Source organism: Danio rerio, chromosome 18 (genome assembly GCF_052040795.2).
Source record: "Danio rerio strain M-AB ecotype USA chromosome 18, GRCz13ab, whole genome shotgun sequence".
Classification (NCBI taxonomy): Eukaryota; Metazoa; Chordata; class Actinopteri; order Cypriniformes; family Danionidae; genus Danio; species Danio rerio.
Window position 1 is genome coordinate 3,922,702 of NC_141038.1, and position 16,657 is coordinate 3,939,358.

Consider the following 16,657-nt stretch of genomic DNA (forward strand, 5'->3'; position numbering starts at 1 on the left):
TATGAGAGTGTTTTATGTGTGTGGTGTGTCTGAGTGTGTGTTTGTGAGTGCGCGTAGTGTGTTTCTGTGTTTATATTTGTGTGTGTGTGTGTGTGTGTGTTGTGTGTATATATATATAGTGTGTGTACAATTTATAAATCAGGTGTGTGTGTGTGTGTGTGTGTGTGTGTGTGTGTGTGTGTGTGTGTGTGTTTTGTGTGTGTGTGTTGTATGCATGTATGAGAGTGTTTTGTGTGAGTGAGTGTTTGTGAGTGCATATAGTATGTGTGTGTGTTAGAGATGGGTAGTGGGTTTGTGTGGTGTGTTATCTTTTGGTTTGTATGTGTGTGAGATTGAAACTGTGTGTGTAATGTGTTTGAGAAAGTATGTTGTGTGTTTGTGTTTTTGAGTGTGTGTGTGTTATATGTGTGTTTCTAAGTGAGTGTGTGCCTGTGTTTGACAGTGTGTTAAGTGTTATAATGTACATGTGTTTGTGAGTAAGTGTGTGATGTGTTCGAGTGTTGTGTGTTTGTGTGTGTGTGTGTGTGTGTGTAGTGCATTAAAGAGTGTGTTGTTTGTCTGTGTTATGTTTGTGTGATGTGTTTGAGAGTGTGCGCGCGTGTGTGTGTGCATTAAAGAGTGTGTTGTTTGTCTCCGTTATGTGTGTGTGATGTGTTTGTTATACGAGTTGTTTGTGTGCGTGCGCGTCTCCCGCTGAGCTGCTGTCACTCATCTGTTTGGCTCCTCCCCCTGCCTCCTGTGAGGATCAGTGCTGGTGAATGAGGAGAGAGTTGATAACCGTCTCACACAGCAGAAGACAACACACACACACACACACACACACATACAGTCACGCACAGTTCCTCTGCACATTCATCTTCATCGGGACACACCTGTGTGGATTCTTCTGCACACCTGAGGAGAGAGAGAGGGGGGGAAAAGAGAGAGAGTCATTCCTGCACTGTGGTGAGTGACACCGTCTGCTCCCGTCTCTGTTTATTCAGCTTTAAATCTCATTACTGAAAGCTTTTTCTCCTTTTCCACAAACCTATCTCACTAATTTATATGTAACGTATTGTTATGTTATTCATTGAAAAGATATTAGACTTTAATCAGTTTTATATTTCATGCTCTATTTTAATACTGTGTGGCATTTTTGTTTTTGTATATATATTTTAACACATCCATGCATTTGCATAATTATTACATCATAACTTATAACATATTTATTTGAAGCATTAAGTATATTCAAATCAGTTGAAGTTTATTTTGTAGTGCTTTTATTAATGCTTTTAAGCATTGTATAGTGCTTTTATTTGTTTTATTAATTGTATAGTACATAATTAATTGTGTAGTAAAAGGTTTGTGTGTGTGTGTGTGTGCGTGTACGTGTTTTTGTGACATCAGGACAAAAATCTGTATAATGACATGGGTATGACACAGGTATTACAAAAAGGAGGTGAAATATGACGTCCTCATTTCTCAAAATGCTTAGATAATCCTACAGAATGAGTTTAATCAGAGAGTAAAGCTGCACACATCTCCTGTGATGGTTGGGTTTAGGGGTGGGGTGGGGTGAGGGCAATACAATATACGGTTTGGACAGTATAAAATTAATGGAAACCTATGTAATCGCCCCACTTTTCACAAAAACAAACGTGTGTGTGTGTGTGTGTGTGTGTGTGTGTGTGTGTGTGTGTGTGTGTGTGTGTGTGTGTGTGTGTGTGTGTGTGCTTTATTTACTCTGTTTGATGGGACAATTAGTTGTATTCTGCTTATAGTTTATATATCACCTTCATATGTATTTTACATTTATTTATTTAATTGTCTTTGACATTTTTTTCCCCTAACTATTCCTGTAAAGTGTAGAGTTTATTTTTATCTTTCGTTTATTATTTTATTTATTTTATTATTATTTTATTATTCATTTTCCATCAGTATTTGTATATTCTCACAACAGTACTTATGAGCTTATATATTTAAAATTGCATATTTATTTAAACTATTTTGTTTTGTAATTATTATGTTGTTGTATTTTGTTGTAATTTTTCGTGATTTTTGTAGTTTTTATTTGTTTTTGTTTTTAACTTCTTTAATAACTTCAGGCCGGTAGCCAGCCTGGTATAAGTGGTGGTTCTGTTTCTAAAAATGTGGATCTTTTTGCAATTATTAACCTCATTTACATTTTATGAGATTTAAATACTGCATTTTAGTGACATTTTAAGCACTATCTTTAGCTGGATTAGCTAGACCGTCATCATAATGACACATTTAATGTACCAAAATATTTCCTAAAGATTTAGAATAAAGAAAAATGAATGAATACTTATTTTTAAAATACTAATTTATTACATCATAAATCATTACAAAAAATAGGACTCTGTTAAAGTTTTAGATTAAAAACTGTAGCTTACTGTAGCCAACAAACTGGCCAGAACATTCAACTGTCCTCAGTCAGAATTTGGCTATTTGAAAAATAAAAAATTAAAACTTAATAATAATAATAAAAGAGCTTCACTTTCTTGTAAAAAAATGCATTTGATTTGATTGAAAATTCATGAATAACACAAATAGCCAAATTAGTTTTCAAATTAATTTTTATATAGGATTCTGCTTGGTCTTAAAGCTTTTTTGTGTGGATTAATTTTACTGTTTTTGAAGGCATACCAGTAAAAGTAAGACAAATGAGCTCGTGTATGGAACAAATTCTGGACCTTTGTCATTGAGGGGTAGGTCTTCCCAACCCCCCCTGGCTATATATGGGCCTGATTAGTTTTATTACTGATTTAATAATTAATCTTTGCTTTATATAACTAATTGCATACTACATTTAGTATATAACTAAATAAAAAAATAAAATCATATCAATAATATATAGTTATAAAATCATACTTCACTTATTAATTATAAATATATACATTTATTAGCATGTTAATACATATGGATATGTATGTTTACGAATGCAATGACAAGACAGCATTACTTTCCTTTATTTACTGTCCCATTTCCTCTTGTCCTTCACAGCAGTATTCATCCAGAAATGAGTGAATGCAGTGAAATCTGAGTGTTTTGTCTGTCTCTCCTCAAGGACGACACACAGATGCTGATGTTTGCAGCTTTTCTTGCTTCTCAGCATTCAGTTTTACTCAGATTTTGCTCTCCGGTTGAGTTTGCAGTCAGAAACATCGAATAAATAATGCACTGATATCCGAAGCCACTACAAATACGGGTTCTGTCGTGAAAAGTGTAGCGTCAGTATAAACGGTGCAAATTACAGGGGCGCTTGACCTCATATTAACGCTTGATCCCCCTGAAGGACGTCAAACCGAGACTTGTGGATGATACAGCTATTTAATTAGTCGAATTAGCATGCTCTGATATATATATTAAATAATGATACTAATAATTAAAATAATAGATAATATAAATATACATGTGATCACCCCTATAATGGTTCAAACCATTCTGAATGTACAATCGCGCCGTTAATTCTACGCGGGCAAATATATTCAGTCAGCGGTTGAATGACCACAAGCAGACGCCGTAAGTGTTCACACGACGCTTTTCTTATAAGATATGGGTTTAAATCTACACATATAGCCTAAAAATTATGTAAAATTAGACAGACTCGCTATATTTGTATTTTAATAGACACTTATGCTCAAGCACTGAGTAATAAGTGCAGTCTGTCATCGTCATCCATCGGTGCAGGAATGCAAACTTGTAACCGTTTGTTTTGTATCGCATCTGCTAAAAATTGTCAATCATACTCTCATTATTCATTAAACCAATGAAAATTTAAATAAACTTGATTTCTAATATGCAGTTGAATTAAATATTTGAGTTTAACTGAGCATAAATAGCCTATCTGCTGTTCAAATTAAATAGAGATGTAACGTTTGATTTTTATTTTTATTTTTTATGGTTATAGTGATGACCAAAATGATCACAATTATCAATACTATTATGGTTTTAAAATGTCCTGATGTTATCTAAAAAGTCACACACACTTATTTCATAAGTTTTGCAACTTAAAATGAAGAAATAACAAGTACAGTTTATAGCGTTATGGAATTTTACTGGCAACTTAAACATGGATTCCTGCATTTTGATATGTTTACTTATGTTTGTATTATTTCATGTACATTTTGTGTGTGTTTTCTTCATTCATTTTCATTCAGTGTAGTCCCTTGCTATTTATTAGCCACATATATTAAATAATGTGTCACGAAATAATGTATGTGAATGCAGAATTTGAATGTTTGAAAAATGTAAAAATATTTAGCAGTAAAACATAGCAGTATGGAAAATGCGCAGGTAATTTATTCCAAAACAAAAGGTGGCTGACTTAAAAGTGACGACAAACTATGCAAAACATCACTTCAAATTTTTTTTTCGTGCTGTACTCATTTAAATGTTTCCACAACGTTAGAAACAGACGTTTTCTTTTAGCCTCATAATTTGATGTTTCGGTCATGTTGCCGTCTATTTAAATTTAGTGACAAGGCAGCACTGCCCCGATCGGGCCAGCAACGATTCTGTCTACTGTCCCAAGCATCTCTCACGCTGGCCCTGGGCCATCGGGCAGTCCTTATTGTTGAGCCCTGAATGTATCTTCGTGATAATGATAAATGGCGGATGTCTGAATTCCTTTCATACTCTATAGTACACCCTTTTCTAATGGTTGTTTGGTAAATTCAAATTCAAATGTAGCACATACTCCAGGGCTGCGTCTGAAATTCAATTCAATTCACCTTTATTTGTGTAGCGCTTTTACTATGTAGATTGTGTCAAAGCAGCTTCACATAAAAGATCATAGTAAATAGAAACAGTGTCAGTTAAATTTTCAGAGTTTAAGTTCAGTTCAGTTTAGCTCAGTTCAGTTCAGTTTAGCTCAGTTCAGTGTGGTTTAATAATCACAATGGAGAGTCCAAACACTGAAGAGCAAATCCATCGATGCGTAGCTCTACAGATCCCGAACCATGCAAGCTAGTGGCGACAGCGGCGAAGAAAATAAAAAAACTACACTAATTGTCAAATGTGAAGGGAAAAAAAACCTTGAGAAAAACCAGACTCGGTTGGGCACGACCGTTTCCATTTCTCTGCTGGCCAAACGTCTTGTGCAGAGCTGCAGTCTCATTGGCAAAGGCTAGAAGCTGGAAGCTGAACCTCAGCGAAGACTCATCTGTCCCTGGAGCATCACAGGAATCAGTCTCATGCTCTCCACTCCTCCATGACCACCACAGCAGCTGCTCAGGATACGGGCTGGATCCAGGATATGGAAACCTTGGTATCATCTCGTCGCTGGTCTTGGATCAAATCACTGACGCTGCATAGTCTGAGGGCTTCGGGATGAGTATCCCCAGGTAGAAATAGAGAATAAAGAGAATAATTAGCGTAGCTGCTGTTCATAGTGTATATAAACAAGATGCAGTAACCAGCATGGAGCACATTCATGTATTATACAGCTAAGTGTATGCTTTACTAAAAAGATAGGTCTTTAATCTAAATCTCATACTTCCATACTATATAGTACTCTAAAATCAGTACGCGAGCAGAGTAGTGTGTCTTGAATTCATAGAATTCGAAAAACAGTATGCGAGACGTATCCGGATGACCTACTACTTCTGGCGAAATTTTAAAAAGGCGTACATAATGGACACTACGCTATCCCATGATGCACCTCAAGAGAATTCATAAATGGGAGTGAAGCGACGCAACTGGGTTGTTGCTAGATCAGATACTTTTGCGACCAGAAGTTAACTAGAATTGTTGGTATTATTTATTAAATTTCCCATTCATTGTATTGTTAATAACGTCTACCCCAACCCTAAACCCAACCATCACAGTCAGTAGTTGTACTGAGTACTATTTCTTATTTATTAAATTACCTATTAAATTGTATTTTATTAACGCCTACCCCAACCCTAAACCCAACGTCACAGTAATGTAAAAATATTATTTATTGTTGTAAAGTGTCACAAAAAAATGCTATATGGATTTGCGTATCTGCAGCTCTGCACTATCTAGACTTTACCACATAATTGACCAGGATAGATCATGTATAATAATGACATATGACGGATGTCTGAATTCCATTCATATTCATATTTATACTCTATAGTATATATATTTTTTTAAAGGTTGTGTATTAAATACAAATATAGTACATACTCCAGTAGTAGGCGATTTCAGATGCAGCCACTGAGAAGGATCTTGAAGGGGGCGGGGCATGTCAGATACTAGAGAGCATTTGATTGGTCAGAAGATTTGATAAGAAACTTAAGTAATGTAATAAAAAAAAAATCGTCAATCTATTTAAGTCGAAGTGACAAACTTCCACCTTTATATCTTTTAAATGTGAATTGTGTCACTATTTTGGAGCATACTAGCTTATATAAATATCCTTAAGACTAACATACTGATACTAACACCTAAAAAACGTTATTTAAATTTTATTGGAACTTTAATGATAATGAACATTTGGAACGGTAATCATCAGAAAATTGACCGTGGTTTACTTTGAGGCAATCGTGACGGTTGCACTAAAGTTTAGATGAGTACAGGATGAGCCGTATACAGGATCCGCCTGGAGATCATTTTAAGACTCTCGAATCTGTGCTGTCGTGATCAGAGCGGCACCCTGTGGATTTTGGACTAAGATCTTCTTAATTTGCTCTGATCCTTCCGTACTTGTTTTATACTGTATCTACTGTATCGTCTTTGGTTCATGATAATGACTGTACGGTCTTATGGTTTGTTTTAAATTCATCACCATCTGAATTTTGGGTTTGTTTTAGTCTGAAGGTCACAGTTTGATTATTTTCATACTTATTTGTGTTGTTCAGTCTTTATCATGTTAGTTTAGCTGTTGCACTGGCTTTACTGGATATAAAACACAACACTGGTGTTTATTTTTTATAGAAGTTAATAGAGGTTTTCCTGATTTTGTCTTTTTTTGTATTATTGAGATACTGGTATTGTTTTATTAAGTTTATTGTTTTTATTTTATTTTTATTTCCCTTTTTATTTTATTTTTTTAGAGTTTTAATCAATTTCATTTAATCATTGTCTTGCTTTTTTGTATTTGTTGTGTTTTTTTGTGTACATTTTTCTATATTTTTCTTGTTTTATAGAAAAAATATTCTATTTTTAATCTGATTATTATCATGAATTTAGTTTTTAAATAAAACTTTTAATATTGTGATGATTATTATTATTATTGCAATTTACAGCAATTCAAATGTACAATTTACAATAACTTAAAATGATAACAGTTTTCGTAATTTATCTATCTATTTTTAGATGTTTCATTTCAAGACAATATTGGTCAAAAAATTATAAATAATATTTTTCCCCAATTTTATTTAAAAATGTTTTAGTCGTTTTACTGTTTTTGTCATTTTTTTATTAGATTTTTTCTTATTAGCATCTAATTTTACTTTACTCAACTTTTTTTTTATTTTAAATAACAAAAGTACAACTTATTTAAAATGTCCCCCTTTTTATTTTAATTTGAGTTTGAAACATTTTCTTTGATTAACTTTCTTGCTTTTTGTGTACTTTTTATTTATTTTTCTTTTGTAGTATTGAGATTTTGTCATCAGTTTTATTAATATCATGAATTAATGTTTATTTTTGATTTTGTTTTCAATTGTTAGTTTAATTGCATTTTATTATTACATTTTAGCCATTTTTTTAAAATAAATTAATTTACTCATTTATTTTTATTTAAAATACTTCAACTAAATATTTTAAGAAAATTGCAATAATATTAAAAACATTGTAGTCATTTTTATTTAAAAGTTTTGTTCATTTAACCCATATCCTGGCTCTCCCTCTGCTCCCGTTCATCCCAACAGTGTGACCTTTATTTGCAGACGTCAGCTGCTGTAATTAGGCAGTAAAATATTAATGTCCATGTGCATGTTGCTCCATTCAGACATTTATCCTGATCGGCCTGCGTGTCCAGCCCAGATTAACCAGCTAGACTTACAACAGAGCTTGACCACTGTTATTACTGATGAAGAGGAAAATACTACATTTCACATACTTAAAATCAACATTAACTGAAATATGAGAATAAATATAATATGTAAATATTGTAATACAACGTAATAAATAAAATATAATACAATAAGAAAAAATATATATGTAATAATAAGAAAAAAATTGAAATTTATTTTTTGCAAATGTTTTCTTAACTTAATTTAAAATGTAACCTCAACCAAACTGAAATTAATGATTATAAAACAGTTTTATTGTTGATTTTTTTGATTTTATTAAAAAATAAATTGTAGGAGAAACAAACAAAAAAATTGAATCCAAGTGAAAAATAAGAGTAAAATAATTTAAATTTAATACAAAATGCAAATTAAATGCAAAATTATTTAAATTTAATTTAAGTTGAGAGAAAAATTGATTACATTTATTATTAAATATATGTATAATGATTATAAAAACTATATTAAAAAAAATAAATGCAATTACAATTAAAGCATAGCACAATAAAAGCCTAATAATGTATAATGACAAACCTGTAATATATAAAAATTTAAATAAAACTTTTCACACAACAATGTAAAATAAATAAAACACTAAAACTTGATCTAAAATTAAAATGAAAGTAGAATCAAAGAAAACGAATTAAAAATATGTATAAAAGCCTGACAAGTGTTTCACTGATGGTCAAATCTGTAACAGTCGGAGGGTGTGTGTGTTGTGTTGCTGTTTGAGTGTGTATAAGCAGGTCAGAGGTCAGTCTGTGTTAAAGGGAAACATGAGGAAGTTCATCCATAGCTAAATTATTTAACACCGCACATACACACACACTGTTCTCTCTCATGAGCTGTAATTTGCTGCTCCTGCTTTTGGTGTTTTGTTTCTGCTCACCAGATTCTTTAAGCTAATTGTGTGTGTGTGTGTGTGTGTGTGTGTGTGTGTGTGTGTGTGTTTATTCTTTCCGTATAAATCTAATTCATGTGTGTTTGTTTTAGGGGTCTGGTGTGAGACGTCTGATGTCCGGGAGGAAACACACACACCATGGTCATACTGCAGCAGGTACACACACGCACGCATACTGTATGGTCATTCTGCTGTGGATACACGCATATTACACACAATACAACACAATATGACTTAATAAACAACACACACATTTAGTCATGAACACACACACACACATTTATCACAACACGCACAGTTATAACTTGCACACACATTTAACACAAATGCACACACAGTTAAACACACGCTCAAAGTACACACAACACGCATATTTAAAAGAAGCATACACTCAAACACAACACATATTTATCACACGTTTCACTCACAAACACACATTTAACTCACGCACATGTATTTATGCAATTAACACATACAAACAAGCATATTTAGCGCAGAAAGTCTCACACACACACACACACACACAACACGCATATTTAGCGCAGAAAGTCTCACACACAACACGCATATTAAACGCAGAAAGACACACACACAACACGCATATTTAACACAGAAAGACACACACACATTTACATACACATTTAACACAAATGCACACAGTTAAACACACCCTCAAAGTACACACAACACACATATTTAACACAAATGCACACACAGTTAAACACACCCTCAAAGTACACACAACACACATATTTTACAGAAGCATACACTCAAACACAACAAACATTAATCACACGTTTCACTCACAAACACACATTTAACACACGCACATGTATTTATGCAATTAACACATACAAACAAGCATATTTAACACAGAAAGTCTCACACACACACACACACACACTCACACACGCATATTTAACGCAGGAAGTCTCACACACACACACACAGACTCACACACCACGCATATTTAACACAGACACGCACGCACACACTCAGTGTGTCCAGAAATAAAGCAGAGTAAATGCTGTTAACTCATTATGTTTAATCTGATCAGCTCCGCAAACTGCACTGCTGTGTCCGTCTGTGCTCTTCTGGAGGCCTTCAGACTTTTTTTTTTGTCTTGAAACAACTCTAGAATGGGGTATATGCACATGGACTTTTAATTTCAGTTAGCCAGCCCCAGTGCTTCCGGTAATTTGTCATCTCATACGAAATTGCCACATTCAAGATCAGATTTCTGTAAAGGGCACCTATTTTACCTCTTTTACAAGACATAAGATAAGCCTTTGGTGTCTCCAGAATGTGTCTGTAATATTTCAGCTCATAATAACCCTTCAGATAATTCATTATATCCTCCATAATCTGCCCATTTTGCTGTCTGAGTACAGTGTAGCTGTTTTTGTAGCTTGTGGCTTTAATTGCAAATGAGCTGCATCTCCCCGCCCACTGTTCCCATGTGCATGTCTGCTTCTCATCATGCCTTATGCCAGATAAACAGCAGTCAGTGATAGAGACAGACATGGATGGAACTAAGTTTATTTGTTGTATTTGTAGTTTATTCAAGCCTTTCTGAAACGATGAGTCTGACACAAATGCACCCAAATTACTAAATGTGTTCTGAAGCTGTTTCAACGTAAATAAACAGTTAAATGGTCAGTAATACGTTTTATTTTTATTAATTGCAACAAAAAATAAAAAATAAATAGTATACATTAGCAGAAAATAAATTAGCAAACAGTTCAGCTTGTTTTAAATTAATAGATATTATAAAGAAGTAGAATCAAGTTAATCTCATTAACATTTTTCTTACCGTAAAACTTACACATGCTGATTAAAGAGCACTCATTCAGATTTTTCGTTTGATTACATTAAATAACAGAGGTGTCACTTTAAAAATGCACATATCTAACTTTGTAATGAAAGCATTTGATTGCTTTACTAATTTTTATGCTCAATTAGGACAAAATTAGTTGTTTTTGAAAAAAACCCCACCAAGACTGACATGTTTAGATTTTATTATTATTAATTATGTGTATATGTCTGTTCAAACACAAACCCAAAACCCAGACTTTTGCTCCGCTTCAAATCGCAGACAGAATCCGTCTGGGAAACAGCGTCTATTTATCACTATGGAGCGCGTCAGCTGAGTCACGCACCGCTATATGACTGTTTTCAGTATTGCATTAAAGTGTGCGAAGGCACATGTAATGAAAAGAATGGGAATCCCGCCGTTTTTATATTTATTTCAAAGTGTTTTCATGCCTGAACAAAGCAAAAGCACAGAACAGACTCACATTTAAGAGCAAGGGCCGGCCTTTGGTGGTTATGAAATTGATAATAGTCGCATAAACTTTTCACCAGAAGATCAACATTGTCTGAAAAACACTAGCTGTGCGTATAAAACGTTAAATAGGTATTTCATTTGAACTTTCGTTTTCTAAGATCAAGTTACGACACAACAAAATCAATTGAATGAGTTTATTTTTAACATTTTATTTTGTTGTTTATTTGTAACTTATTTACACTTATTTATTCAGTTTATAGAATTTAATAGAATTATTTTTTAAAAATTATATATTATTATTTATGCAATATTGTTATAATAATATATAATTTTATATTGGGTCACTTAAAATTATTTATATTTTTATAGTTTAAAAATAAACATCATGCCAAAGGGAAACAATATTTTTACACAATTTCACTCTTTATTAAGGTTATTTATAGTTCTATATTTTAGTTTTATCAATTAGGATGTCCTTTTATTATTATTATTATTATTATTGTTGTTGTTGTTGTTGTTGTTTTGTGTTTTGTGTGTATCTTGAAAATGTGTAATTTAATTATCGAATCATTTTATTTTTATACAATTTTGATCTTCATTTTAATTTTAGTTTAAGTAATTATATATTGAAATTGTGTTATTATTTTAATTAATTAATTGATTAATTTTTCAGATTTTAAGTTAGCAAGACAAAATGTTTATTTATTTATTTTTACATAAATGCAACCTGCTAGGCAAGCATTTGTGTAGCTGCCCCTTTAAACATTATACTGTATATACATAAATTACAATACATAGAATACAAAAAACAACATATTTGTAGATTTTCCAGCCCCATCTGCCCCGTTTTTAAGACATCTGCAAGAATTGTGAGTTTAGCTTCAGTAAATCTGCAGTTCTGCTGGGTTATTTTGCTGGGTTGATTCAAGGTTTGTTCTCGTCTGCTTTGTGTGAGTTTAATATGTTCTGACAGGAGCAGCTCATTCATTCATTCACTTATTCTCCTCCTTTTCTCCGCTGCTGTTATGAGGCTTTATGTCACGTTTATGTCACGTTAAACTCTGAGGTTAGAGATACTCTGGATGTGTTTGTCATGGAAGTGAAAGGATGGATATAAAAGCACGCAGACTGAGTTACCGCTGTACCATACTAGTACAGGTAAGACTGAGCTGCAGATACGGTTTAGTTAACAGTGGGATTGACTAGCAGTGAGAAATCTTAAAGCACGAATAAATACATTTTAAAAATGTATTTAACTTTATTCATTTATTTCTGTTATATTTTGATTATATTTTTAAAACAATAATCATTAATTTATTTATTTTATATTTTGATTATTTTTTTAAAACAATAATCATTCATTTATTTCTGTTATATTTTGATTATATTTTTAAAACAATAATTATTTTTATTAACATTTTAAAACATACTTTAAATAAATGTTTTAAAAATAAAATACAATTTTATGAAAAAGCTGCATACAAAATTGCAATTTATGTATGTATGTATGTATGTATGTATGTATGTATGTATGTATGTATGTACGTACTGTATGTATGTGTGTATGTATGTATGTATGTGTATGTGTGAATGCATGTTATATTTTGCAAAAAAAGCTGTGAACCCAATCATTTTATATAAACTCTAAAGTATTTTCTACTGTTATTTGTATTGCATTTATTTAGCATAATTGGTAATTTTTTTTAAATTAAAGATGTAATTATATAAAGTTAAAAGAATTATTGTTAAAATAAATTAGAAAAATAAAGGCATGAGATGAGTTTAAAAATGTGCTTAATTATTGTGGAAAAAATGTCACAAAGCACAAAATATCTGCAGTTGATTGAACAGAATTCACGCTCTTTATGTAATTTATTATTATTATTATTATTATTTACAATTATTGTCTTCTAATTTTGAGTAAACTATTTTAGCATTTCCATACTGTAATATAAAGCGTATATGATTTTATTAAGTATTCTTATAATTGTTTATATAAGATTATTCACTATATACTTGTTATAATAGTATGTCATTTAGTGTTATGACAACTGAAATTATTGATATTATTACTATTTTTAAAAGTGAGATTTTTTTATATATATATACATTTTCATTTTTTTATTGCACATACCTTTGGAGCTGTGTTTTTTAGCTTTATTTTTATTTCAGTTTTAATTGTAGTAGTTTAAACACTTTAACTGGATTTATTTTAGTTATTTGCCAAAACAGTATTTTTCCTAATTTATTTTACCTAAAATTGATGTAAAATTTATTTAAACTTTTTCGATTAATACAACTATATTAATCATGTTTTAATAGTTTTCCAGAACTTATTTATCCTAAATTAGTCAGTGCATTCCAGTCTGATGTGTGCAACCGTCCAGTCCAGTCCAGTCCTTTGAGCAGCCATCCAATTAAAAGAGAGTGGATAAAATGTAGGCGTGACCAACAGTACAGACCAACAATAGCAGTAAATTCAGTCATGCAGAGCACAAACACACACACAGAGATGCACAAGGACAAAAACACACACACACACACACAGAAGCACACATACAGATGCACAAGCACAAAAACACACAAAAGTACAAACACACACACGGAAGCACAAATACTATAGAAACACACACACACACAAACAGGAAAACAAATACACACTCACACATACAAAAGCATAAACACACACTGAAGCACAAACACACACAGAGGCACACACAGACACACACTGAGACAAACACACACACACACACACACACACACAAAAAAAAGCATGCACACACACACACAGAATTATGCTGACTCTCTTGCATGTAAACCTGCTGAAATAACTCTTCAATGAATCTTGTGTTTAATGTCAGGGTTTGCCAATTGACTCTGTGCACTGATGTGGAAAATCTGCAGTTTTAATAGAGGCTGCAGTGAAGAAGCACATTAAATATCTGTCCTTACTCGACCTTCATCTCATTTGTAATTTGAGTGCTGTAATTAACACAGATCCAGATCCTGTTTTACATTCATTCCAGGACCAAGATGATTTACTGTTATTAGTCAGGTTTACAGATTCACGTATCACTATCATTCATTCATTCATTTTCTTTTCAGCTTAGTCTCTTTATTCATCAGGGGTCGCCACAATGCAATGAACCGCCAACTATTCCAGCATAAATTTTACACAGAAGATTCCCTTCTAGCTGCAACCCAGTACTGGGAAGCACACAAATACACTAAGACCAATTTAATTTGTTCAGTTCAGCTATAGCGCATGTGTTTGGACTGTGGGGGAATCTGGAGGACCCAGAGGAAACACACACCAACACAGGGAGAACATGCAAACTCCACACAGAAATGCCAACTGACCCAGCCGGGATTAAAACCAGTGACCTTCTTGCAGTAAATCTTAAAACTAACCACGGAGACTCTTTTTTTTTATTGAAGCATGACATGAGAATTAGAGATAATAACATCAATGTACTTCATTCAAAATACAATTAATTATGCATTTTAACATTTATTAATTTTGTTTTATATTTAATAAAAAAAATTTTAGCTTTTAGTTTTATAAATTACATTGTTTTGGATACAAAATATAATTTCTTGTTATTTTTTTTTGGACAGAAATATATTTAAAAAAAAATCTATTTTTGCATACATTCATTTTTAACAATTCATATTGATGAAATTATTTTTATATATACTTTTATAGTATTTAACACTATTTATAACTAGTTTTTTTATAGTTATTGTTTTCTAATAGTCTTTAGTTTCAGTTTTTGTGTGTGCATTTGTCATGTTTAATATTTTTTTCAGTTTTGTTGAACTTTTTCAATTTCCCAGAGATGGGTTGCGGCTGGAAGGGCATCTGCAGCGTAAAAACTTGCTGGATAAGTTGGCGGTTCATTCCGCTGTGGCGACCCCGGATTAATAAAGGGATTAAGCTGACAAGAAAATGAATGACCGAATAAAATTATTTAATTTTATTTAACATAAATTTTAGTATTAAAAGTACAAATTATAAATGTTCGAAAACAATAATCTCTAAATGCTTTAAAACATTTTTTGGACAAAAATATGACGTGTTTTTGCACAAACCAAGGCTGCACAATACTGGAAACATTTCACATTGTGATTTTTTTTTTCTCTGCAATATAATTTTACTACATGACTTAAATAGCGCTATTTGCCAAGTCATTACTTGGGATGATTTTATAGGGGAGTGAAAAATAAATATATATTGTATGTAATTTATTATATACGTAAGCTACAGTCATAAATAAACACAACTGAGCAAATATCAGAGTGAAATAAACCGTACTTTATGATGGAGAGAGCAACAGTTTTCAGGTATAGAAATTGAATAATCAATTGTAAAATAGCGCTGTATAGTCTTCACCATATAAATTAACCTTTATTAAAGTTCTTTATGCACTACTAAAGTTTTAAACTCTCTTTAAATGCTCACACAGTCACAGGCCCTAAAAACACATGCAGATGATTAACTCTCCCTCTATTAAAGTTCAATTCTGCAGTGTCTCCACAAATCTCATGTGATTTGACCTGTAGTTCTTGGTCATCTATAATCCAAACTCAACATTGCATATCCTGCGATGTGACTATTGTGGACACACACATTGCGAAATCGATGCAGCCCTACCACGAACCATATTTTTTGTAATTGTTATTTTATTATTATATACTATTATATTATTTATTACATGTTTTACTATAATTTTTATTATTTGTTTGCGATAGTCATTTAAAGTTTTTATTTGTGTGCTTTTTTCATGTTTATTTCATATCTAAAATTCATTTTAACTTTATTTTAATATTTTTTTTTAGTAATACGAGTACAAATGATGAATATTCAGTGTATATCAATCTCTAAATGTTTTAAAACCTTAATCAAAACACAACTAAACTTTTTTATTTCAAATAAATAAGATAATTCAAACCCACCGCATGTTGTATCCAATAGGGGGCGACCTTACCTACAGCCGTGATCTCATTTGAACTCAATGCCTTTAAGCAACATTATAAATATATTATGAAACTTGCTTCTTTTCTGATGGTTTGTGTGTTTTCTCTTGTGCATTTCAGTGTGTTTGTGAGTTTGGCTGTGACTCTCCTGCATTTGTTTCTCTGTCTCCATCACACCTGTATGATCAGTAACTGGAGTCCTGTAGGCTGTTGTGTGCTGGCCATAATAATGAGTCTATAGGCTCTAATATAGCGAACTCAAGAGTCTCTCGGGTTGTTTCTGAACGTCGAGCTGATCGTTTGACTCGCTGAATAATTTACCTGCGCTGCTTCTCAGTCTCATTCACACACCTGCACGGCTATAAACATTCACCATTGTGTGTTTTCTTCTTGTTTAGAGCTGCTACAGAAACGCTTGTATTTATAGCTGGGGTTTTAAATGGAGCTTCAGTTTTTGAATGAGTTCAACAATCATTGATACAGTACATGTCAGATTTTTGTGTTACTATT

The 16,657-nt window shown here is 32.3% G+C and overlaps 1 protein-coding gene across 2 annotated transcripts in view; it reads left to right on the forward strand.

Annotated features, from left to right (window-relative positions):
- Nucleotides 1-784: 784 nt before the first annotated feature.
- Nucleotides 785-16,657, forward strand: part of myo7aa (myosin VIIAa) — a 100,861-nt gene continuing 84,988 nt past the window's right edge. Inside the window, exons 1-2 of one of the 2 annotated variants that reach the window (XM_087291456.1) lie at nucleotides 785-945; nucleotides 8,976-9,039. In XM_087291456.1, coding sequence (XP_087147582.1) covers nucleotides 9,022-9,039 — 18 coding nt within the window. In that variant the 5' untranslated portion in view covers nucleotides 785-945; nucleotides 8,976-9,021. 2 annotated transcript variants of the gene reach the window in all.